The sequence below is a fragment of the Chaetodon auriga genome, chromosome 7 (assembly GCF_051107435.1).
Source record: "Chaetodon auriga isolate fChaAug3 chromosome 7, fChaAug3.hap1, whole genome shotgun sequence".
Taxonomy (NCBI): domain Eukaryota; kingdom Metazoa; phylum Chordata; class Actinopteri; order Chaetodontiformes; family Chaetodontidae; genus Chaetodon; species Chaetodon auriga.
The window spans coordinates 19386249-19410514 of record NC_135080.1 but is presented as its reverse complement, the minus strand read 5'-3'; the positions used below and the strand labels follow the sequence as shown (position 1 = coordinate 19410514).

At 42.6% G+C, this 24266-nt stretch overlaps 1 protein-coding gene across 3 annotated transcripts; it reads right to left on the bottom strand.

The window, feature by feature from the left end:
- Positions 1-1425: 1425 nt before the first annotated feature.
- Positions 1426-21593, bottom strand: slc6a4a (solute carrier family 6 member 4a). Of its 3 annotated transcripts, none has more exons than XM_076735807.1 (14): positions 21231-21593; positions 13072-13982; positions 11653-11787; positions 10912-11134; positions 8936-9074; positions 7942-8076; positions 7716-7819; positions 7371-7498; positions 7168-7280; positions 6213-6344; positions 5711-5810; positions 5333-5433; positions 4713-4880; positions 1426-3186 (listed from the first exon to the last, which is right to left on the bottom strand). In XM_076735807.1, the coding sequence occupies exons 2-14, from the start codon at positions 13541-13543 to the stop codon at positions 3112-3114; spliced, it is 2025 nt and encodes a 674-aa protein (XP_076591922.1). In that variant the 5' UTR covers positions 13544-13982; positions 21231-21593; the 3' UTR covers positions 1426-3111. The 3 variants fall into 3 exon arrangements, with proteins under 3 accessions (XP_076591922.1, XP_076591923.1, XP_076591925.1); XM_076735808.1 differs by lacking the exon at positions 21231-21593 and adding an exon at positions 16056-16216; XM_076735810.1 differs by lacking the exon at positions 21231-21593 and having other exon boundaries at positions 13072-14105.
- Between the last annotated feature and the right edge of the window lie 2673 nt (positions 21594-24266).

Sequence of the window (24266 nt, the reverse complement as noted above, 5' to 3'; positions counted from 1 at the left end):
TGTAAATAAAACTTTTGGTGTCTGAATAGTACTCTTTATATCGATGTTAAAATAGTCATTATTGAAGGGAAGAAGAGAAACATGACTCCAAACGTTTAGTGTATGTGCACAACACAATGACTCCTTGTCAACACTTTGTAATCCCACACCTGAAACCTGCAATCAGCAGCTTCTGCAAACAGGCTTGTGAACGTGCACACACACACACACACACACACACACACACACACACACACACAGTAAACTTTAAGAGGCTCAATGCAACACATAATTTCAGGTCTTTCTGCAGCCTTTCACTGAGATGATATTCGTTTCACGCTGTTGTGTCAAAAGCAGTCGAGTCAGAAGAGACAGAACGCGGGGCCTACTTCCCAAAGCATGGACACTTAGATATGAAGCTACTGATCCTGCTGCCACATGCAGGCCAATGTTTTAGTGGTTTCAATCTGATAGTGCTGACGCTCAACATTTCACCACCTCATTAAAAAGCATTCAGGCCAGCACGTTGTGGTAGATTTTGGTGCAGATTATCCAATAGAATCTGCTTGTTTCTGTAAAAATCAGGACATTTAAATCAGAAAAAACACAGTAATTTCCCTCAGCAGTCACGGTATCTAGCCATGTTAATAGTTTCAGTTTTACTTTCTGTGGCTTTGAGATATAAAATACAAAGCATGAATGACAGATAAAAGAATTTGCATGGGCAGATATTACTTGTGGGAAGGGGGAAATCAGTAAAGGGCTGCCTCTGATGGTCAAAAACCAGGCAGAAACGCTGTCCATTGTGGCCCTGTTGCAGGTGTAAATGAACGACAGTGAGAACTGGCAAAGCTTACGATGTCACCATTACATATTCTGTCCGACAGGTTTAATTTTATTTTTTCTGGCTGCTTTTTTGCAAGCCTTGGCTGCAGTTCTTTGGAGAATACATTTGAGGAATCCTATGTTATGTGTCTATATGGAGTCCTGTATCCATCTGGTGCTGGTTGGTGATGTTAGATGCTGCAGGCTGTTGAGCATATACTGTATTTCCCCTCTCATTGCAGCATTGATGCAGACCTTGTATGTACATGTGCAAGTGCTTTCAAAGTTGGTTTGTAGATTATTATTAATGCTTTGCAACAGCATGTACCCCTTCATGAAATGGTCCTCAACAGGGTATAATCAGTCACTTGATTACTTGATAACCTTGAGTCAGTTTTATTTGCATTGTCTGTTTTTACATTAAACATCTTTCATAGTGTCCCAGGTGTGTTTGTGGAACTTATATCTTATACAGTGGACTATTTTTATATGTTCATCATGTTTTTACAGGACTGAATAAGTATATTGACCCTTTAGATTGGTAAAATAAGACATAATGTAACATGTGAAATGAATAAAAGAATCAACTCACGGAGGACAGCAGTTATTTCTTTCCATATATCTTTATTATTTCCCATATATTTATATATTTTAATTCTATACAGGTGTATTTCTCAATACAGTCTTTTATTGACATACATAGATCTTACATAAGCTTGAGAGGTAAGAGAGAGAGAGAGAGGCAAGAGGGAGTTTACTTCCTTCATAATATATTTTGGCAGTTGACGAGACAACAGGAGATCACATTACACACGCACACACACACACACACACACACACACACGCCCGTGTTTGAAGTACAGTATACACACATATCACGGCATGCACACATAAAGGGGCTGAACACCTCTGATCTTTTTTTTTTTTTTTTTGCACAACCACCCGTACTTGCACCACCACTCTAATCAAGGTGCACACACACAACACTCAAGCCAGCACAACAACGAAACACACACACACACACACACACATTCAAACATCCATGGAGAGAGGAGAAAGGTATTCACAGGATAAATTACACCAATACCAGACTGACTAGTGAATACACATGATGTACAGTACTCGCCATATTTAACTCCTGGTCCTACATACACACAGATACACTCTCACAAACACACAGGCACCTGTGCACACACACACACAAATACACACATTTTTGGTAGAAAGTAAAGAGCAGTGATGATGCTATTGATAATGTTATTAGCTCTGATCCATATTTGGTTTCTATTACTGACAGGCGTGCAGGATGACAAGGGAATGTTACTGTGATGAAACCATAAAGCACTGTGTTGAACGGTCATGGTGTGGTTTGTCATACTGAAGTGTGGGAGGTCAAAATAACAGCAGTGATACATTCTGAAATAAATACACACATCTCATATTGCAGTTATAGAATGAATAAACATGGTTGCTTCTGTCCGTGATCCATTTGTTTCCACTGGACATAATAACAGTCTGTCTTTCATGCGCATACACACGCACGCACACACACACACGCACGCACGCACACACACACACACACACTCATGTCACTTGCAGACAGTGCTTCACAGTGTAGAGAACTCATTGCAAATCCGTCATTCATCCTAGATTTCATCGAATAAACACAGGCAGACAGTCAACGCAACATAATATCAACTACAATATTGAAACGTCTTCAGAAATCTGAAGAGAACAGATATCATATATTTGGCTTCAGTAACAGATGTAAAAAGATACCTGAATTTTGCTACATATAAGAACTTAACAGCATAATATGAAAATATAACTACAACCAATGAGAAGGGACTGACATGTAACTATCTGGCCTTCTCCAACTGGACTCTATATGCAGTATCTCCAGTTTATTGTTTACATAGATTGTATCATACTTATTATAATTGTATAAAATATTTGTTACAACTGTAAAACCTGAAGAAAGGTCAGTCACTAAACAATTTGGGTGACGTTTGCGAGAGGAAAAATAAGATCTGGGTTTACATTAAACACCAGACACCTCCCTCAAAACTGAAACAGCATGAGGAAACAAACTAAGCCAAGCTAACCTAAGCTACAGCAATCTGGCCCCACCTACCTCCACCTCTGATTCTACATGTTGGTGTGAGACGGCTAAAAACAAGTGTAGGACATGTGATGAAAAGAGGCAAAGACGGTGAAAGGTAGCCCCCTTGTCCTGTAGTTTTGCAATTTGTCCAGAAGAGGGTGCTCTCTGTAGCTAGGGTGGCACCTTCTTTTGGCCGGGTTTGGTCAGACTGCGTTGGTGACAATGAAGTCTCTGTGTTGCTCACTGCTGGGCTCTGGAGTGATACTCTTTAGCAGACGCTGCAGGTAAAGAGAAAAAGATGGACAGAGGGGAAGATTAGGTGTGATATAGGAGCTATACTCTTTTTGATGAGCTATAAATTAAAAACAGATCTGTTGAACCTGTTCTGAATGTATACAGTATACATCGCTTTAGTCTGAGTGCACATAATGTCCAAACATGCCATTTACATGGATTACGGCCGCTATGTGCAACTAACGATTATTAATAATAAATGGCAGATAAATCTGAATAATCGATGTATTTATTTTTGATTAGTCATTTCATCATTTTTGTCTATAAAATGTTCAAACATAGAGAAAACATGTCCCAGAGCTTAAGTTGTGACTCTTAAACAATCATAGACAACAAATGAAACCATCAAATATTCACATTTAGGAAGCTGAAACCAGTGAATTTTTAGCATTTTTGCTTAAAAACATGACTTAAAAATGAATTCAAAAATCAATTATCAAAATGATGCAGGTTGATATTTTATTGAGTAATCCTTTTAGTTCTAATCTCAAACATGCCACACTTGATCAAACATTATCTGATTCAGAATTTGGAGGAGCAAGAACCTCATCCACACCAACAGTGGATTAACGGGAGAATGAACCGCAAAGACCACAAAGAGACACTTCAATGTTTTGAACTCGCTCCACCTCATCTGTCCCCGCGAGTTACACAGACACAGTTTTCTTTCACATGCACAAAAAAAACACGAGTCCCGTGTGTTGACAGTGTGTGTCAGTGCCATTATGTGCCCTGGCAGCAGTGTCAATACTGGACAACAGCCAAAGAAGGTCTGTCTCCCAGCCTCTTTGATGTCTTCCTACCTTCTGTCAACTCGACGAATGGGTGTTTCAAAATTAATGACAGCGATGATGATGATGATGAAGACATTTTGTATTTGTATTTATTATGTAAGTCACAAGATGCTCGAAATACATCATAGTACAAAGAGCAAATGTACCTGACAGATTTTAGGTAGGGCCCCACAGGTGCAAAGATGCTTAGCTTATGCAACAATGTTTAACCTTTCAACATTGGAAACCTTGAATAAGCTTTGAAGAGCAATTTTATCAGCGATGCTTTTTGGCTACACTCTGATGCAACAGCATAATTGATGGCACAAGGCTGGTCTCCTTTAGTTTAGCCTAAAGCTGGCAACGTGACAGCCTACACATGCACTGCAGAATGTGGCTGTGTGTGTGTGTGTCATTAGGTAATACCCTTCGTGTATGCATGTGTGTGTAAGATCTATCTGGCCTGGAAGTTGTCATGGCTTTTTTTTCTTGCTAATCTCTGTCCTGTGCCTCCTTCGTGCTCCTTTGATCTTGATCTGATCTCCAGTCATGTGCTCACTGGAGAGGGCAGACCCTGACAGCGCATGGAAAGCAAAGGAACAGAGGCAATCCCTGGCGTTGGAGCGAACAAAGGGCAGGAAAGGATATGGGTAAGAAGGAGAAGGACTGAGAAAAGAGACATGTGGGAAACCATATAGAAAATACACTTGACATCGAAAGGAAAGGAGAGGCTGTACCTGTTTGAATGTGCCCTTGGCATTGAGTAAGTGGTAGACCATATAAGCAGGCACACAGATGAACGAGGACACCCCGATGCAGTAGCCCAGGACAGTGGTCCAAGGTGGGAAGTGGTAGTTGAACAACCTGACCTCTGGAGGGAAGGCCAGGAAACTGATGATGATGAACTGGCCACAGGAACAAAAAAAATTAGAGGTCAGACAGAACAAGGATCAAACATTCTGAAAGCAAATAAGTTAAACGACAGATGCTCTAATTACTATGTCTTCATGTGTTGGCTCTTCAGTGGCTCATTTTACACAATTTAGCACCCTGTGTGTATATCTGTGCGTGTGCAGACATGTATTACTCATGTCGTGGGGACATAAATCTGTTTACACAGTCACATTGTGGGGACTCGCCTTCCTTATGGAAACAAGACGCAAATCTGCGCAACATAAATTCTTAAATTTCAGGGTGAAAACTGGGGTTAAGGTTAGGGTTAGGCAAATAGTGCTTGAAGTTATGGTTAAGAAATGAATGGGAAAGAAATGTAATGTCCCCAAAAATGACAGAAAAGTGACTGTGTGTGTGTGTGTGTGTGTGTGTGTGTGTGTGTGTGTGTGTGTCAGATCCTCACCAGCAGAAAGCAGGGGCAGATGGCCACCCAGCAGACCCTCCAGAAACAACCCGGGTAGAAACCAAGCATGACCTGGATGTCATTACAGAAACGGTTGGTACCTGGAACACACACACACACACACACACACACACACACACACACACACACACACACACACATACACACACACACACACAATCAATACGAACGGCCAAATACCAGGAGGGCATCTTCACCTGTCCTTTTACTCGTGCCTGTTTAGTGTCAGTCACGAGGAAACAGAAGAGCTGAGGAGATTATAGTATTGTCAAAAAATCAGCACCGCAGCTCACAGCTAGGTCGCAAATGATCACCATCATCATCATCATCATCACAGTCAGCCTCACTCTCACTTACCGTAGAACCAGGAAACAGCGATGACTTCAAGCAGAACCACGGTGATGACTGCAGGGCCTGTAGCATACTCCTCAAACAGCTTCACCACGAACGCTCCTCCCTGACGCAGAGGACAAGACGAGGGACAGAGAAGTGAAGAATTCCTGTAAAGCTATTCACAAATGACTCTTACGCAAGAGGTTTTATTTTGCAAAGCCGAAGACTGCGATTTGGGGAAATTTGTCTTGAGTGTTTGATGGAGCAGAGATGCATGCTGGTCACTACCTTAGTATAATAAGGGTTGGAGATAAACAGATTACTGCGCAGACACTGCCCTAATCTGATTTCAGCTAATTGTTAACTACAGTCCATCACGTTACCCACAACACAGCAGTGACATTTATGAGGTTTCTTGGTGGGATAAATTATTGATCTACCTGTGATATTAGAGGTATTTTCAAGTCTAAAATGACTGAGGGTGCCTTTATGGTAGAGTTTGATGTAACATGGCTATTTAACTTACATATGTGAGTGTGGAGAGAGCCCCAAGGTAGCAGACGCACACCAGGCCGAAGACAAACCACTCTCGTCTCTTGACCAGAATATGAGGGAACTCATCCAGCATAGCTGTGATCACCCCCTCTAACCCTGCGAACTGGAGAGGTGAGGGTGGGAAAGGAGAAATGAGCAAATAAGAGCTCATCAGAGGCTGCAGAATTTAAGAAAGACAGAGACTAATCTAGGACTCATTATACTGTACATGTACCCTCAAGCTTTAAGAATCTAAATGTTAACTGTTATCAAGATGTTGGTGATCAGCTGTTTGAGCTAATCAGTGCAGCGGAGGTATGGTTTGATAATCCATACGACACTGATGAAAAACATTCAGCGATACCTTTGAGTATCGCAGCCTTTGCACAATGACAAAAATAAACAAAGAGACAAAATGTTGAGCTGATCCAACAGTCCGAGTACACCGAGACGTTTCTCAGTAATATCCTCAGTCATAAAATGGAGGAGCATAGCAACCTCCAATGCTGATTCTACACTGATTATCAGTATGTGATAAGAGCCTTATGGGTCTCTCCAGCTGGCTGCCTCAGAGCAGATAAACACAGGCTTATGGAGACAAGATCACCACACAACAGTGATATGAAAGTCCTGTCGCATTGTTTTCATTGACTGTTATCCAAAATGGAACACCAAGGACAAATAATACCCAACACCTTTATGGAGCAACAAGTAAGACAGGCAAATACAAGTCAAACAGACCAAAGCATCTGTCCATACAACAAGGCAAATATGAAAGCTCTGCTTCTAGGTTTGAGAGAGTGTATACTGTAAAAGCTTGGCAGTGCACTGCAGCAGAATCAGAGACTGTGTGGATGTGAATGTGAGGATACAAAGAACATTTCGTGAACAGAGCATGACTTGGCTGTCTTAACATTTGCAATGCAATGAGTGTTCAGCAAACTCACCGTGCTGTCCAGACCCAACATAATGATCATGAGGAAGAAGATGATGGAGAAGAAAGTAGCAGCGGGCATGTTTGCTATAGCTTCCGCATAAATGATGAAGAGCAGACTGGGACCTGGAGAGAAAAGAAGAGGTTAAAACAGGTTTTGATGTATCTGTCCTCACAGCTGCGCAGAATGATATATCTTTAATTATGTTGCCCCACCAGCATCCTTGGCCACAGCATCCACATCTTGCTGCCTCATCTCAGCCATGTAGCCCAGCACAGTAAAGATGACAAAGCCAGACAGGAAGCTGGTCAGACAGTTCACAGAGCTGGTGACCAGTGCGTCTCTGAGATGGAGAAAAGGAAAGGTTTGGGTGGCAGGAAGATGATATACACCTACTATAGATAGATGTTGACACCTATGAAACACTTTAAAGGACTGCAGAACTGCAGATTTGGGAAGTTGGATAAAAACTCCTGAAGTGGCATTTGGCTCATTAAGCAGCTAGATTTGATTTTAGCATGACCTGTATCAAGAAATCTATGGTGAAGATAAATTCTCACTTGTAGCAGTTGTTGTGAAATGGGTTGTAGCTGGCAAAGGCAAGAAGCACGCCGAACCCTGGACCCAGTGAGAAAAAGATCTGAGCTGCTGCATCAATCCACACCTGAGAGAGTTGATGATGGCGAACAATGTACGTTAAGACAAGACGTTCGCGTAAAGATAACAGCAATGTGAATATTTGGAACAGAGAGGTCATAGAGAGTCTTGCTAAATTGCATCACTTACTGTGGTACTAAGCAGCTTCTCCCAGTCAGGTTTGAGATAGAAGACCACGCCCCTCCAGGCCCCTGGCAGAGTGGCCCCACGGATAAGCAGCACCAGGAGGACCAGGTAGGGGAAGGTGGCAGTCACCCATACTACCTAATGCAGAACAATTCACAAAACAATTCACCTCACATCTGATAAACTCTTCAGTCCAGCCAGTCTTAGCAGCTGATATCCAGTACACTCAATATTCAACTTTACCGTGGTAACACTTAATTGAAAACCATACTGTAACACAGATCACCTTTTATGAACCAGGGGATTTTCAGGAACATCAATATGTTCATTCAGTTAATCACAGAGCATCACATAGGAAGTGTACATACACATTACATTGATATGAATTGCAGTAGACGATTATTCATCTACACTAATCCACTTAATTTTTACTCCAGGTCCTCACATTGCACTTCAATGCAGCAGACCCAGAGATATCGGTAGTTTTTTTCTGCCTATTCTTCATCTTCGTCAAAACTATGCTACCAGCGGTGAATGTAGTCTCAGGCCTAAAGCAGTAGTGCTCAACACCTGTCGACAGACTTTGATGTGTGAAACTGGTCGAGTTCCCCTTTAAACAGTCAGTGGCTTCATGTGCAAACAATGTCGGGTAAAACAGCTTAAATTTGAGTAAGATGAACCACCAAAGATGATAGCAACCCTGTAAGACACATGAAACAACATATACCCACACTGTGTGGTATAAAGCCATCACCCCCTTATCTGACCATTTTCAGCACAGGAAACTGAATATATGCAGAGGAACTGTGGACAAGGCTGGTTTGAACCACAAGTCTTTCTAACCAATCTTGCTACCGATGATGATGGATGATACTGAGGGTGAAGAGGCGACAGGAGAACAGCCATCCTTGTCTTTGCCTCTCTGGCTCCATCGATCCATCTATCCATCCACTCTAACTGACACCCCCATCAGCCATGCAGGCGCCCCCTCAGTTACCTTTCCAGACGTCTTGACTCCCTTCCAGATGCTGAAGTAGACGATGGTGAAGATGAAGAGCAGGCAGAGGGCCAGCTGCCAGCTGACAGAGCCCAGCTGGTGCAATCCTGGGGAGAGGTGAACCTGCAACACCTGGCGACTGGCGGGGGAAAACGAGGCAGGAGGGGTGTTGGGGTTGAGAGGTGAGGTCGAAGAGGGTGGAAAGGGGGAGACGAGGGGTAGACAGGGATGACAGGAAAAAGGGTGAAATTACATATAGGGGGATGACATAAGAGGAGAGGAAATCAGGGGAAAGTGGAAGTGAATAGAGGAAGGAAGAAGAGGGAAGGGAAGGAAAGGTAAAAGGAAGGAGAAGAATGTGGAGAATAATAAGACATGACAGACAAGATGAGAAAATGAGAATACAAAGATAGGGTGGACAGAAGGGATGTTTGGAAATTTGGAAAGCAGAGGAAAGGGATAGAGCATGGAAGGAAGGAGATGTGATAAGCAAGAAAAGGACCAGCAAGAAAAATAAAGTCATAGATGAGGGGGTGAGAGCGGGTAATAAACAGGACAAAAGGGAAAAATAGAGTATAATATGAGAATGATAGAGCCTAATCCATACATACATGCATGATACATACAGACTAAATTAGTAGAAATCAAAGCTCACTGAAGAAAAAAAAAGATACAACAGGGCTTTGACTTACTTTATAGCAAGTCTATAAATTCTGAACATTTACACAAGACAAAGTAAAAAATGCACTACAGGGCAAAAAAGAAGGAGGCTGAAATGAACAGCGGGGTTAACATCTGGTCACAGGTTAAGCACACAGCGCTCGCGCGATAAAACAGAGACGTGATTTATGTTGGAAACAGGAAATTCTGGCGCCAGACTGAGTTGCGGAATTTGTTACTCTTAAACCTGTATTAGGAAAAGTCAACTACGGATAAAGTCTGAATCCGTCTCTGAGTGGACAGACACAGACACGGTCTAGTGAGCAGCTGATAAGACTGAGCCAGTAGACTGCAGAGTCCCAAAGCTGTCCAGAATAGGACAGATATTGTTCTGACACAGCTCAGTTTTATGTTACAGTCAAACCAAATACAAGACCTGACCGAGTCAATCAATGTGAAAGCAGCTTGCTGTTTAAGCACAAACTCAGTTAACACTAAACAATCTAATTTAGTACTTTCTAACATTGAATTTACACACCATGGGCTAAGCGACTTAATATTTAGCTGAACCCTGATTATCTACACATTAATGCTGATAATATGATTATATATTTCTATAAAACATCTTTAATATGTCATTTCTGCAGCTTTGTAATACACTAATTGTCAGCACAAGTTTAAGCAGGAAGACAGTTATTAATGTTTCACCATCAGGCTCAGGCCCCACCTCTCAGTAATTATCCACTGATTTCACTGGGATTTGTTCCTGTCATTCAATGATTATCTTAGCTTAAGAATATGCAAACCACATTAGGAGCTACGGCTGATGGCCGTTTATGATCCTCTATCTAAGTCTATATCATAGACAGTGTGAACACACAGTGTCTCGCTAACTTGTGTTGTCTTTCCTGATTGAACCTAAATTCTGCTTTTTGATATGAGCTATTCTACAGCTGTCCCCTGTTCAGCTTCCAACCTCATGTGTCTTTAGTTGAGGGTCACACAGTAAATATTATCAGTGAGGATAATATTTTGCTCTCCACATGTTGTCTTACTTCTGTATCGCCCTTTACTGCAAACCACCTCAGATGAGACCAGTGATTCTTACTATGAACTCCACTAACTTCTTGCTATGTCTTCACAGCCAGTGGTGAAGTGGATTTTGGAGAGAAGGCTGGTGGTAAATCTATCATGAGATTCAAACACCAGAGCCATCCCTGTAATCTCTCTCTGGAAGTCATCCTCCCCTTCACTTGACGTCTCCCTCCTGTGTAGCTCTCCACCTACGCCTCTACATCCGACTTACATGCACTTACGTATAGAACTCCTCGGCGGGGGAGGTGGAGGAGTTGGACCAAGACACGTTGTGGTCGGTGGACATGTAACGGTTGCAGTTGGCGGTGTTCCAGGCATTGGTGCAGGTGGTCCAGGGCAGGGTGGGCCGAAATGACGACAGCAGGTAGTACAACGCCCAGGCCATGATGGTGTTGTAGTAGAAGGCTATGTAGAGGGCTATGATGCAGATGGCAAAGCCGATCCCTGGATCAGTGGGAAAAATGAGCGTTAGCGCAAAAATAAAAGCATTAAGATCTAAATTGTATTTAAAATTGTGCTTAAAAACACGTGTGCAGCATGTGACATCAGCCAGTCACTCCTTTTCCAGAGACATCAGTGGTGCTTTCAAGCTAATTCAAGTTGCTATTGGGTAAGTGGGTGACATTTCCGAACAACAGCAATTTACAGACTATCACATTTCTGAGCATTTGGCATTTGGCATGGAAATGTGACAATTTCCATAACAGAGAGTCAATACATCTCACAAGAAGCTTGGGATGCTCTTCAAGGGAACTGCACCGAGGGGGACACAGAGGGTAATGAGATGTCTCTCAGGTTTGAAGGCTTCACACTGGCCTTCTTTGTCTTTTTTGTTCTCTTCTTGCCAATTTTCCTGTGGGTAAGCACTGCTCTCTCAAGTTCCCTTCTTACCTTTTAATCCAAGCTATTGCTATTAACTCATTTCTCCATCTGTTCTGTTTTCTCCCCACTCCTCCTGTTACCTTTGAAGATGGGACAGATGTGCTTCCAGATGGAGATGCAGCCGCTGCGGTGGAACTGGCCAAGCGCCAGCTCCATGTAGAAGAGTGGGACGCCTCCAAACACTGCCATCAACAGGTAGGGCAGCAAAAAGGCACCTGGGCAGAGATGCAATGACAGGCATACGTTTGGGCATGAGAGACAGAAGAAACAGGTAACGAGAGAGAGAGAGAGAGAGAGAGGAAAAACATAGGGATTGATGTGGGGGTGATGAAAACAGTGGGGGAAGTGAGAGGGGAGTAATTAGAGGAGAGAAAGAGTTATGGATGAACAGTAAAAAGTACACAACACCCATGAGAAATGCTACTCCTCTCAGTAACTCCCAATGAGCCAAGAACATTAAAAAGCACTCTGTAAAAATCCTGAAATATTCTAAGTACCTTATCATTTACACAAGTCCATTCAAAAACATCAGCGCATGCTTTTACAGCTTCATATCCCTCCGCATTTGATATGTGGCCTCGCTATTTTGCTAAGTAAGGAAAGTATAAAAGTGATGAAAGGGGGATTAGAAGAAACACTGAGGAGCAGAGAAGCAGCAGGTTGGCAGCCAGATCTTTGGACTCTCGATGCCAGCGTGCACAGTTTGATAACACATCTCTCTCTTTCTTTCTTTCTTTCTTTCTTTCTATCTGATTATCAACTTATTTTCTGTGCGTGTGTGTATTTGTGTATGTGGGTGGGTCGCTGTGCGTCTCGCGTCTTTGTGACACGAGAGCACAGATAAGGGTTGATTGAGCAGCTGCCTGGGAGGCAGGTTATTAAGCAAGGAGAAAGAGGCTGAAGGCGTTCTCATAAAAACCACAATTAATACTGTTGCCTCTATCAAGTGTCTCCCAGTCCCCATCTCTACCTCGCTCCGTGAGACACACACAGAACACAGGAAATTGCAAAGATTTTATTATTGCAAATTCAATAAAAGTAGAAAGGGAGGTCCTGTTTGCCACCAGGTGAGGACTGTGGAGTAACAGAGCTCTGACAGACCTCTTTTTCACTCTGTGAAAGCACAAGCTAACCTTTTTGTACCGTACCTTGTGCAAGAAATAAGCCAAATCGAGAGCTATTCAATAACAAGTATGTTAACTGCAGCATTCCTTATTGGTCTGTGCCCTTCTTTATTGAGCCAATTGTTTCACAGAAATGATGATGTACCAGAGACAGGCTCCATCTACCTCCATCTGTAACGTTGGACACAGTTACAGGCCAGTAAGCTATGACTGACTGCTGTGAACCTGCAGCACTCTCTGCAGTATTAAACACAGAAACCTTTCTAATCCTTGAAATCCTGCGTACTCTAGCGTGGGATCTCCTGCACACTGATCTTCAGCTCACCCCCCTCCTTATCTCCCTCACCCCCTCTCAAACATCTTCTGCCTCCTCACCTCCTCCATTTTGGTAGCAGATGTAAGGGAAGCGCCAGACATTTCCCAGGTCCACAGCGTAGCCGATCACAGAGAGCAAGAAGTCCACCTTCTTGCTCCAGGTTTCTCTGGGCCTCTCCAAGCTGGTTTGTTGGACCACCAGAGTCCTGAGGCCTCCCAGCAGGGCCGTGGACCCTGTGCCTCCTCCAGGCCCAGAGGCTGTACCTCCAGAGGTAGCTGCAGTCCCTGGTCCCTCCCTAGGGCTTTGAGGAGTGGACGTGGTGAAGCCATTGGACACCTGCTGTCCAGAACCAGAGGTCAGGCTCTTGGGTCCTTTCTCCGCGAGACCATCAGCCAGCATCAGTCTATCATTTTGCTGCTGTGTCCCCTCCTCTTCTCCCGCCAACTCCTCTCTCGCTTTGTCCCTCTCTCCCTCATTCTCGCTTTTGTCCATTGTCAACATGCTCGTCATCATCATATCTTTTGTCTCCATTGGGTCGTGTTGATGTTGGTGTTGCGAGACGGTTAGGGGTGGAGAGAGATTCTCAGTGGCGATGAAGGGAATGTGGCACTGCTGTCTGATATGGTGCCCATTAGGGGAACAGGAGGGTTAGGGGTGTGAGCGAATGGTGCAGTGACGGTGTGGGACAAATTTGGCAGAAAACAGGACTGTCCTTCTTGGACAGGCAAAGGAGGGGGACAGGAGAGTGGAGCTAAAATAAGAGGAAGGGGCCAAACTGAGAGGTGTGTGTTTGTGACAGAGGACTGAAATGTGTCTGTTGAGCAAGAAGGAATAAGAGCAGGACGGACAGAGGAGGGTGGACGGGAGGAGAGATGTGTTTGAACAGGATGTGGCCAGGAGAAAAGTTACAAGAATCTTGGATCTCCTCCACAAACTGCTCGTCCGCTGAGACGCTCAGCGATGGGGCAAACTGCAACACACAGAGGGAGAGTCACAGGCCAAGAGTCATTCAGCTTTACTTCTGAGCGTACACATGACATAGAATATAGAAACTGAGTCTTTCTGTCTCTCTACGCTCCGCAACTGAACTCTGCTAATGAAACACAGATATGAGGTATAATCCCAACGGTACAAATGCAGGGGATTGTGCTGGGACATGCTGATTTACTCAGCTTTGCCTCATGGTTCTCATTTCATGCCATCTCTCAGTTGCATAACCTGTTTCAATACTTATCTGATCAAAGCCGTATGATGGGGAGAAATTAGCGAATATATACAGGCATCAGCAGGAAATACAAGGGAAAACCTCCCTGGATAGGAAACAGAAGTGTTGACACATGCTGAAAAAGAAGTTTTCTGTTTTTGATTGTGACCGAAAGCGATGTCCAATATTAGATTAGTATGGACAGAATAAAAGTTATTTGCTCAACAGGATCACCCTCATTTTTTCTCTCACAATCTACATTAAAATCAATATTAATTGATTTGACTCATGGCCTGAAAATGTATTTACAAACAAAACTACCTAAAATGTATATGTTTTACTATATTCAATGAGTATTACAATTACAATTAGAGATTTTTTCAACTACACTTGTTATTTCAGGAGTGTTGGGTGAATGCAGGACATTCAATTCTCAATATCTCAATTCTAATTACCTCATAGAGTAACTATAGTCTAAAGACAGGACTATAAAATGAAATATCTACATCATCCAGATCAGTGATATTATGTGTGAAAATCCATGAATATGTGGTTTTTCTTCACTTTGCGCATCATGTGAGAGGCAAATGAGACTTTTTTTTTTTTTTTTTAACACTTTATCTATTTTAAATCTAGCAACGAGGAAAGTTACTATGCATGGACAAAAATATAACTTTAACAAATTTCAGACATTTAATTTTCAGCCAAAAATTCACACAACATACAATCCAAAATGCTGTCGCATGAAGAATGGGTTAAACCAGGAGAGACGTTTTAAATTGGATTTTTTTTTGTATATAGTGTTAGCTCAATTAGCCATGAATGCCAGACTGTAAGAAGACTCAATTTACATGGAATGCCATTATGTGAATTAAGAACGAGTGTCAGGCAGCTTTACCCGGCACGACACTCGCTCCTCTCTAACATCTGACTACCACACACACAACCAGGATCCTGTCCTGTACCTGGACTCTGAGGGGGGAAAAGAAACACTGGCTTGCCTTCCATTCAACACAAACATTTTTTTTTTTTTTTTTTTTCAAACAAACCCCACTCTGACTTCCTGATGAAAGCAATCATGAGTTCTTCCTCACAACAATGACTTCATTTCCATATGAATCCTCAAGACTGAAAAAGTACAGTACGCTCCCTCTGGTCTCACTAAAACTTTTCACGTGGACGAAAATCTGATGATTTCTACATGAAAGGTCACGATGTGAAGATGGGGATAAAGTGCAATAGTCATTCACTTTCATACAAGAATTATGTGACTGAAAAATGTTATCCTCCTGAGTGCACTTTACTCACAGTTATCCACAAAGCACACACTCTGTCAGCTGTCACACTGACTCACAATAGCAGGTCAAGAATAACAAACAATGGTTAATGACTTGATGTAAATACTAAACCTGACCTGCATGTGCAGACACATTTACTCACCGTCTGAAAAACATACACCAAGGAGCAACATATACCATTCAAATAAAGTTTTAAAACTGTGGCGTCATTCAAAAAACAACACTTCAGAATGATATTGTGCTTTAAAGTCTTTACTGGATATGTAAACTAATTTTTTTTTTTTTTCTCTTTCAGCGGTCCACTGAAAAAAACTTTAATAAAGAAAGGGAGCGTAAGATGATAACATCAAGATTTAAGCAAAGATAGACTGAAAGAGGACATGCGAGGAAAATGTGAGCCAAATTGAAAATGTTATCTCAGTGAACTCTCCTTAAACTTTACACAAATCATTAGTCATCGCGCTGACACCTCTGCAGTAAATGGAAGATAATGAAAAGCAAAGTAATAGTATTTTATCCCAACTCGCATCCCATACGTTACCTTAAGAGATGGTACATGAAGACAAGTGGCAGCTAAAACATGCACACAGCAGCAGCAGCAGCAGCAGCAGCAGCAGCAGCAGCAGCAACTTCTACCCAAAACTTCAAAGAATCCTGTGGTATTGCAAAAACCTGCCAGAGAAACAGCATGCACTAGCACATCAGGACACTGCGTTTGCCCATTGAGCTCTCAAACCTCTCTCATTTCTCACTCTCCCTCTCTCTCCCTCTCTCTCTCTCTCTCTCTCCCTCCCCTGTTGTCCCTCTCTCACCAACCACACACACTTACAGCACACATGCCGCGTTAAGAGACGCACAGCCGCACAGAGATGGATGCATGGATGCATGCGCTCAGACAGAGGATAATGGAGAAACGCTATGCAAGCACGGGCACGCACACTTTGAAGCTTGGTTTGATGCATACAATGACAACACAAACAGCAATAATCAACTTGAACTGTAGCACGGCTCCAACACAGTATGGTCATGGAGAACTCTCATTAAAAAGTGCGCACGCACACACATACACACACACACGCACACACGCACACACGCAGACACAAACAATACAGACAGGGGAAGTCCTACCCTTGAGTAGAGGTGTGGCAATGTGGGTCTCTGTGTCAGGGTGCTACTTGCTACCGTCTGTCTTGCAAACACACAGACACACATACGTAGACACATACATGTACACACACACACACACACACACACAGACATAAATTCACAGACACACACACACGCTGTCAAACACTGCCTGTAGGCCCTGCTCTTTTTTTCATTTTTCTCCTTAACTCATTATGCTTTCATGTCGCTGTCATCCATTAATCTTTGGTGCCTCCCTCGATTTTTCCTCTTCCACTTACTCATGCTCTCTCCTGGTGTCACCATGCACACCTGCCATGGAGAGAGTAGAGCTTTGGCCTCTGTTGCCCATCATTTGTGATATCAGCAGTACATCCACTCAGGTATTAAAGTACAAGATATTTTGTCAAGTAATGATTAATTGGGGAACGCTGACTTTCTGGCAAATACAGTCTTTGATCAATTTACAAGCTGTCTGCTGTGTATTACAGAGCTTTGAGAATAAGAGCTAGTTTCTCTCCCCTTAACATACTCAACACACCACATTAGAAACTTGAGCTCTCTGCTGGTGTTACTGCAAGGTCAAGTGTCTGAGTCCCTGAATCATCTTGCGGACTGCACTCAGTGCAAGGCTCTGGTAGTGCTGGGCAGCTCCCAGGTTGGACTGCATGTAGCCAAGCTTGCCTCGGTACTCCCCCAGGTTATTGCTGCAGCATTTTTGCCGGCTTAAGTAAAGTTTAGAATTGTAAGCGCTTCATATGCTTTGACTTGAGTTCATATTTCATGTGCACAGGCAGACACAGAGGTCCAGACAGACGCAAGCACAAACATGCATGCACAAACACTTTCTCACGCATACCCATGTTGCATAAACTATATTTGCAATCTCACGCTTGAGTTAGAGTAAGTCAGAGTTAGAGTAATCCTTATTGCCATTTATGAAAAGTTGAATGAGTAATGAAACCGTGATGGAATGTGAAAGTGTCCCCATAGTGACGCATATATCAGCTCATGAGCGTTTGCCTCTGAAATCCTCAAGAGATCCCAGAGGGTGCCTGCTCAGTGGATCTTTCACTCTAAAACAACTTATAAAGCTTTGGGCTCTCCGCCAGCTTCTGCAACCTAGCTGTTTTTAAACGCAGACCAACACCCTATGGTGTGGGATCCAGACGGCAGGAATGGTTGAGGAAGAATAACATGCTTATCAGGGTCGGCTTTGGCAACTCTCGGGGGGTTTCCTGAATAGATTTGGACTTGTGATGGTTGTAGACTTCCAGCTCTATTCACTAACTTTTGTTTTCTGAAACACTTTAAACTGTATGTGAAACACCTGATAGGGGACTGAAAAATAAGAGGACAGAAAAATGTCTTAAATCCATCTGTTTGTCTGATCAATAGGTGTTTTGTTATATCAAAAGTTTCATGTGAGACTTGCATGCACAGCCAACATTTATCTGCTTTGCTAAATGGCCTTATTAAATTTGCTCATTTCAAACTTCAAAAAAAAAAACAACAAAAAAAAAACCTTAAGGATCCCCATGTGGATAAAAAACATTGTCCTTTCATGAGTAACTGGAGAATGAATATCATTTGAAGTTTCTAATCTTTAGAATTGTTTTGAACTGACTGCTTCAATGAGTTTTTGTTTAAACTGAATCGAATTAATGTCCGTTCATCCAAATGTCAGACACACGTATGCACAGGCGCATCAAAAAACAAAGCTTCCTACTCCAACATTTCGGAGGAATGTCACTGACTCACATACCTGCACATTCACACAAACCTTTAGTCTTTCACTCACACACAACGAGCAAAGCCAAAATAAGACAAAATAACTTAAGGATACTAATTCTATGAAATCTTGTTTTGCTCAATGGGGTTTCCCATGCCCACCTGACATCAGGCCAACTCGAGCCCTGGCTAATTGAAAAATAAACAGTGCAGATAGGCATGGAGCGGAAAACTGTTCAGTGCATTAGGCTGCCAGTGTGAAAGCCTTTACACCGCCGCCGCATTTGCAACACCCACAACGCCAAACTAGTCAGTGGAACTTGTTGTACTTTAGGAGGAAGCTACCCCCCGGAGAAAAGAAAAACACTCTGGGCTTTTATTGTCCCAGATTGTAGGGCAGCCTGATAAGGAGACATGCAAACACATTTTAGGTGGCAAATTGTCAAGACATGCAGACAAACCTGCCCTGAAGGGGAGATTTACTTCCACTGGCTGTGCAGTGGTTGCACAAGACGATGGGAAATGATGTAAATGAATAAATTATGGCCCTTTTGCTTGTGCAATGAGTGTAAGATCAGTATGTTGGCTCATGCACCTGACATACACAAACAACAGCGACACCATGTTGCCACAGCCAACAGAGGGCATTACGTTCAGCTTTGACTCGTTCCATAGCTGCTGCATAATGGAGGAGTGACCGTGGCTGTTACCTCACAGACAGGAACCTCACTGTTTTCTCATCTGACTCGTCTCAGATTTACGTCATCATTTTTCTACATCTGTTTCAATACAACTTACAAGAATATGATTGTGACATGTGCCCTGACCCTCGTCCGTACATTTAACCTCCTCTGTGTTTGAGCTTATTGAACAGACGCAATTGCAAGCCAGATCATCCAAGTTACAAGCAGTAATCTGGGAGCCTGGCGGGGATGAATTAAGCAGAATACATCAACCACAGGCACAGTGAAGACTTGTGTACACATTTTAACAGGAAAATGATAACCTTATTACTGTCAACTCTCTTTTAATTAATCAAGTAAATTACTCACTCAAGTCTATCCTTTTTTTAATTAAAGATTTCCTGCTCATTGCTGGTTCTGATAAACCCATAATCCATTGGGTGAATCCCCGTCTGTTCATGTGTGTGCTTTACTGACTAAACTCAGAATCTGGAATATGTTGATTCATCTTCAATGGGCCAAAGTTTGACTAAAACAGTGTCGTCTAATTTAAGTCATCAGCTCATGGCTGAATGGTTTGGAATATTAATGCCTTCTTGAATGGCTGAATAACTGAAAGCGTCCAAAAGATGGTCACATGTGGTGGATCAACTTTGTAGAGAAGGCACATTTTCACTGTACAAAACATACAGTTGTGATTGAAATCAGTAGTTGGAAGTGCCCAAACTGAATTCCCGAATGCTGACTCACAGAAGTCAATGTAAACATGTCATTAAGTTTCCTGACGTTGTGTGGTGTGATCCTCAAAGCTCTGCTGAAAATGTGCACACGCATTTAGGATTTGTGTACATTTCTGTGAGCAAATGTGCTTTGGATAAAACTCAGTGGTCGAATGGTTTCAGCAAATCCAACTGAACTTTATGCTTTAAACTAATTTGATGCAAGGAAAGAAAAAAAAATGTTTACTGATATAAATATAGAGCTGAAGGGGAAAATACAGGACTTTTCATTACAAACATAAATACATTTAATAATGACATGAGACTGCTGCACTGCAGTACCAATACCTACCAAAACAGTTACTTATGGCTTAATTACTGACATAACCTCTCCCTGGGATGGACCAGCCTCCTCCAACATCTCTACAGTGACACACAGGCACTAAAAATACAGGCAACAAATACAGCATCCAAGTACAGATTACAGGCAGTTGCTGATCTAAGTGTAATGACGACAAGGGTTTAAAGACGATAGGAGGACGATCATGGGGAGCGAGTACAGGAAACATGACATAATTCTAAGTCTGGACAAGTCTGAAATTCAGAGGTTTCATTAGAGAACAGAGGTTTTTCTCTAATTAACACTTCATAAGACAGTGATGGTATGACCCTTATAGGTACACACCAAGGGGAACTTCAGCTACAAAAATGATCACCTTATTGATTATTTCAGACATGATTATTAAGGCATCGGCCGGTACTGTATGTAAGAGTATGTAAGTATGTAATAGATATCCCCAATAAAACTGAGGTTCCGTTCAAAAAGTGCATGACCTGTGGGTGGTTATGCCAAGAGTTCTGTTAATTATTTTGGGATTTCTTGAAAACTGAATGGCTTTATGCCCACATTTTGTGCGCTCCAGTGAGCTGTGGGAGCTGACCTGTGAAGCAGATAATGGACGGATAGGCAGTAAAACAGCAAGCTTTTATATGGCTTCCCCTTTCTGAGTCTCTCCTGTACTTTCTAATGCGGACCTTCAAGCAGCTGAAAATGAAAGAGTCCTTTAATTTCTGACCTTACTAAAAAGAGGCCATGAATCATAGCACCATGTATATTTTCTCTTTCACTCATTACAAAAAGAAACAACAGATGTCATTTCATCATCTGGCTTAGATCATAAAGCAAAAAATATTGATTGGATTTGTATTTGTGCATATCACACAATATTCAATACATTCGAGAAATCAAACGCACTTTCAAAAATCAAAAATACCCCTCATCCGGTACAGTAAATCACATCAGCGGACCCTGGCTTACACATGCACCACATATGTACATATCTCACAGATGTCTATTAATATGAATACATAGGCGAGAACTGATTGGGGTAAACAGTGATTGTAAATGATGAACCTACTGGTAATGAAATAATGAGATATAAAATGGAGCTGTCTTACCTTGATATTTTCAGCTGGAGTGTCTGGTCATCTAGTGTCCAAGACGTCGCCTGTCAACGAGGTCTAAACCCAATCACACAAATCACACATGCTTTGGCTTATAGCAGGCCGTATTCTTGCTCTGCCTGGCTTAAGACACAAACGCACATACTCAAGCATGCATGCACCCACTCACACACATGCTCTCACACAAACACACACACGCTGAGCTTTAGAAAAGGATCCTTGCCCCTAATCCAAGACTCCTTGATGCATATTTATAAGAGGAACAAGAGACGAACACGGATACATAAATTAAGTCACAAAGTGCAGAAAAGAAGCAAGGTGAAATGTATACCATTATATCATAAGTGTATAAGTGTGTATGTGTGTGTGTGTGTGTGTGTGAGAGAGAGAGAGATTATTTGAGTCCCAGCCTGTCTGTGTCCCGGTCTAACTAACCCATTTGCAGCCACCTGCAACCTACTGGGCCAAAAGGCACCATGCCAGGTACACTAGTTGAGTCAGTCTACTTAGCCCTTGTGTGTGTGCGTGTGTGTGTGTGTGTGTGTGTGGGGGGGGGGGGGGGTGTACAGTAAGAGACCTGAAAGAGGGCAACCTGAGCAGACAGATAAAAGAGTCACCGTCATGTTGGCATTGTAATCACTGTCCTCTTTTTTTCTGTCTCTGACACAAACACATATACATACACACACACAGAGCCCAGCCTCTCCTTCTTGTTAAAAGCAAGCCTGTGTGTGACTGAACGTCATTCCAATCAGCATCAGCTGAAGTACTAGGTTAATCCTCATTGCAACACACATAAATCCACACACGCACACACGCGCGCGCATGCACACACACACAACTGAAAAGGGGAAGAAGCGGGAAAACAATGGAAGGGAATAATGAGACCAGGTGTGTGATGAACAGCCCTGTATGGTTCAACGGTGGGCTAATTCCTCCTGTCAAACACAAACAGCTGGACATGGAAACTATCATAAGACTCATTTTTGACGTCAGGACTTGTAAGCCAGGGTGGAGAGGTTCGTAAGTTCACATTACTGCTTTATCCCATACCTTAAAATATATCCACAAAGCATACCTGTCAGCAGTGGGATTTGGAATTAAGGTGAATTTTCTGGAGTCCTGCAACGATGCTGTCCCAGGACAGCAGGAAAGAAGGGTAAAATATGGGAGAATCCTGGGAAAACAGGAGGCTTGACAGGTCTGCCTTCACAGGATGCCTTCGAGAGAATATTCAAACAAAAAAAAAGTGCTGAAAAAAGCACTTCTGAGCTTTTAGAGTGAACACGGTAATGTGTCCTGACAATACAGTGACAAACACAGTGTGTTTTATACAGCAGCTTCACAATTACAGGCCTCCTCTGTCCTGATTGGCTGCCTACTGTCGGCCGGTAAAATAACTAACCAATAAACGCACACCTGTTACAGCCTGGAAAATGACCAATCAGTGCTGCATATGCTTAAAAACAATAAGCTTTCACTGTTGCTGACAAACAGTATGTACTGACAAAATGCTGTCATTTAATGGACGACCTAGCCGTCACGTGGAATAACTCAACCTTGAAATTCATTAACAGGAGTTTGACATCCAGACTCATAACACACGTTGAGAGTTTCTTCTTGTTCTGAGGCTTCAGCCTGGTGCAGGACAAATAAGCTCCAGCCCACTCTCAGTCTGTGTTATCTCACACCTGATACAATTAATTCAAATGTAACTAGGGCTTTGTATTTGTAGTCCAGTCTTATCGGCTCTGTTTATTTAATACACCCACGGGACTTCTTTTATCAAACATTCAAAACCAACTGCTTGTACAGCCTTTTCACAGCAATTATGATTACTCTTTGTGTAATTACTAGAAATCTGACAGTCAGTCCACACCTTTTAGCCCACATGAGAGACTAACTTCACGTTAACAAAGGTGAAACACTCCAATACAAGGAGATAATCAAATCCTGCCCCAGCTTCGACACCACTTTGCATCCTGGGCCCGACCACAGATTCACCACTTGGACCCTTCTTTCTCTTCCTGCCCTCTTCCCCCGACAGTATGACCTTACACACACACACCTACCTGTATGCATTGTACAACAAGAAAATATACACACATTTATTCAGGTTTACTCAGGTACCTCCTGTTAATTGCTTCGGCTTATCTGTCGGCTTAACTGAATTTTTTAAGGGTGATTGCTTTTGTCTCTCTCTTGCCTTGTCATGTCTCACATGCGTCTTCCTGTTAATCACTTGTCTTACACTACAAATTAAAAAAAAAAAAACATTGTGAAACCAGGGATTTAGCAGCTAAGATTTATAGAGTACACTCTCCTCTAAATGAAACCCAGATAAAAGTAAATACCATTCCTCTGAGGGAAGTCTTTTAGGAAATTGTTGGGCAATCAATCGACTTCCCAACAGTCAACATTAAATTGCCCAACACCATCTATCTAGCTTCTGTAGAAAGTGCAGTTTTCAAACCGTATTTGCCTGTCACTATAATTCACCCGTCAAAAAAATCTCTGGCTTTGTTTGGGGAGACTGGCACAAGTCCATCTCCAACCGTTTTTTTGTGGATAGTGGATGAGATAGATGGAGGAAAACTGTGGGAGAAGACACAAGAGTGTATACAAAAAGACAAGGTAAGCTGCAGGTAAAGGCAAAGAAAATGGAGAGCCAGGCACAGGACAAAGAGGGGTGGAAGCTGAAAAAAATGCACGTTGATGAGCAGCAGGAAAGACAATAAAATCAGGGATCTTAAAACCACCAGATCACAGGGTCTTATCACATCTCAGGGCCGCCATCCACCTTCAGCCAGAGATGCTGAATGTGCGCTTCTTTGGATCAGAAACACGCCGTACAGTGAAGGGCAAGCTGACAGACTGACTGCTGGGAGTCTGGAGGCCTTACCTTTCCTTACCTTGACAGGAGCGCTTTAATGCAGGAAGAGTAGGAAAGTCTTTGAGGAGTGATTACGGAGTCTCTGAAGGAAGCGCTTGGATTTTCACCTGGCACTCCAAAATAGCTGCTCTGTGTCG

What these genes read in the sequence shown, in the direction of transcription:
- slc6a4a (XM_076735807.1), bottom strand. Translation starts at nt 13,543, where the DNA reads ATGGAGACAAAAGATATGATGATGACGAGCATGTTGACAATGGACAAA. An exon ending in CATCTGTCCCATCTTCAAAG is followed by an intron (nt 11,135 to 11,652) that starts GTAACAGGAGGA and finishes CCACTGATCCAG; the next exon opens with GGATCGGCTTTGCCATCTGC. An exon ending in TGCTGTGGCCAAGGATGCTG is followed by an intron (nt 7,281 to 7,370) that starts GTGGGGCAACAT and finishes TTTTCTCTCCAG; the next exon opens with GTCCCAGTCTGCTCTTCATC.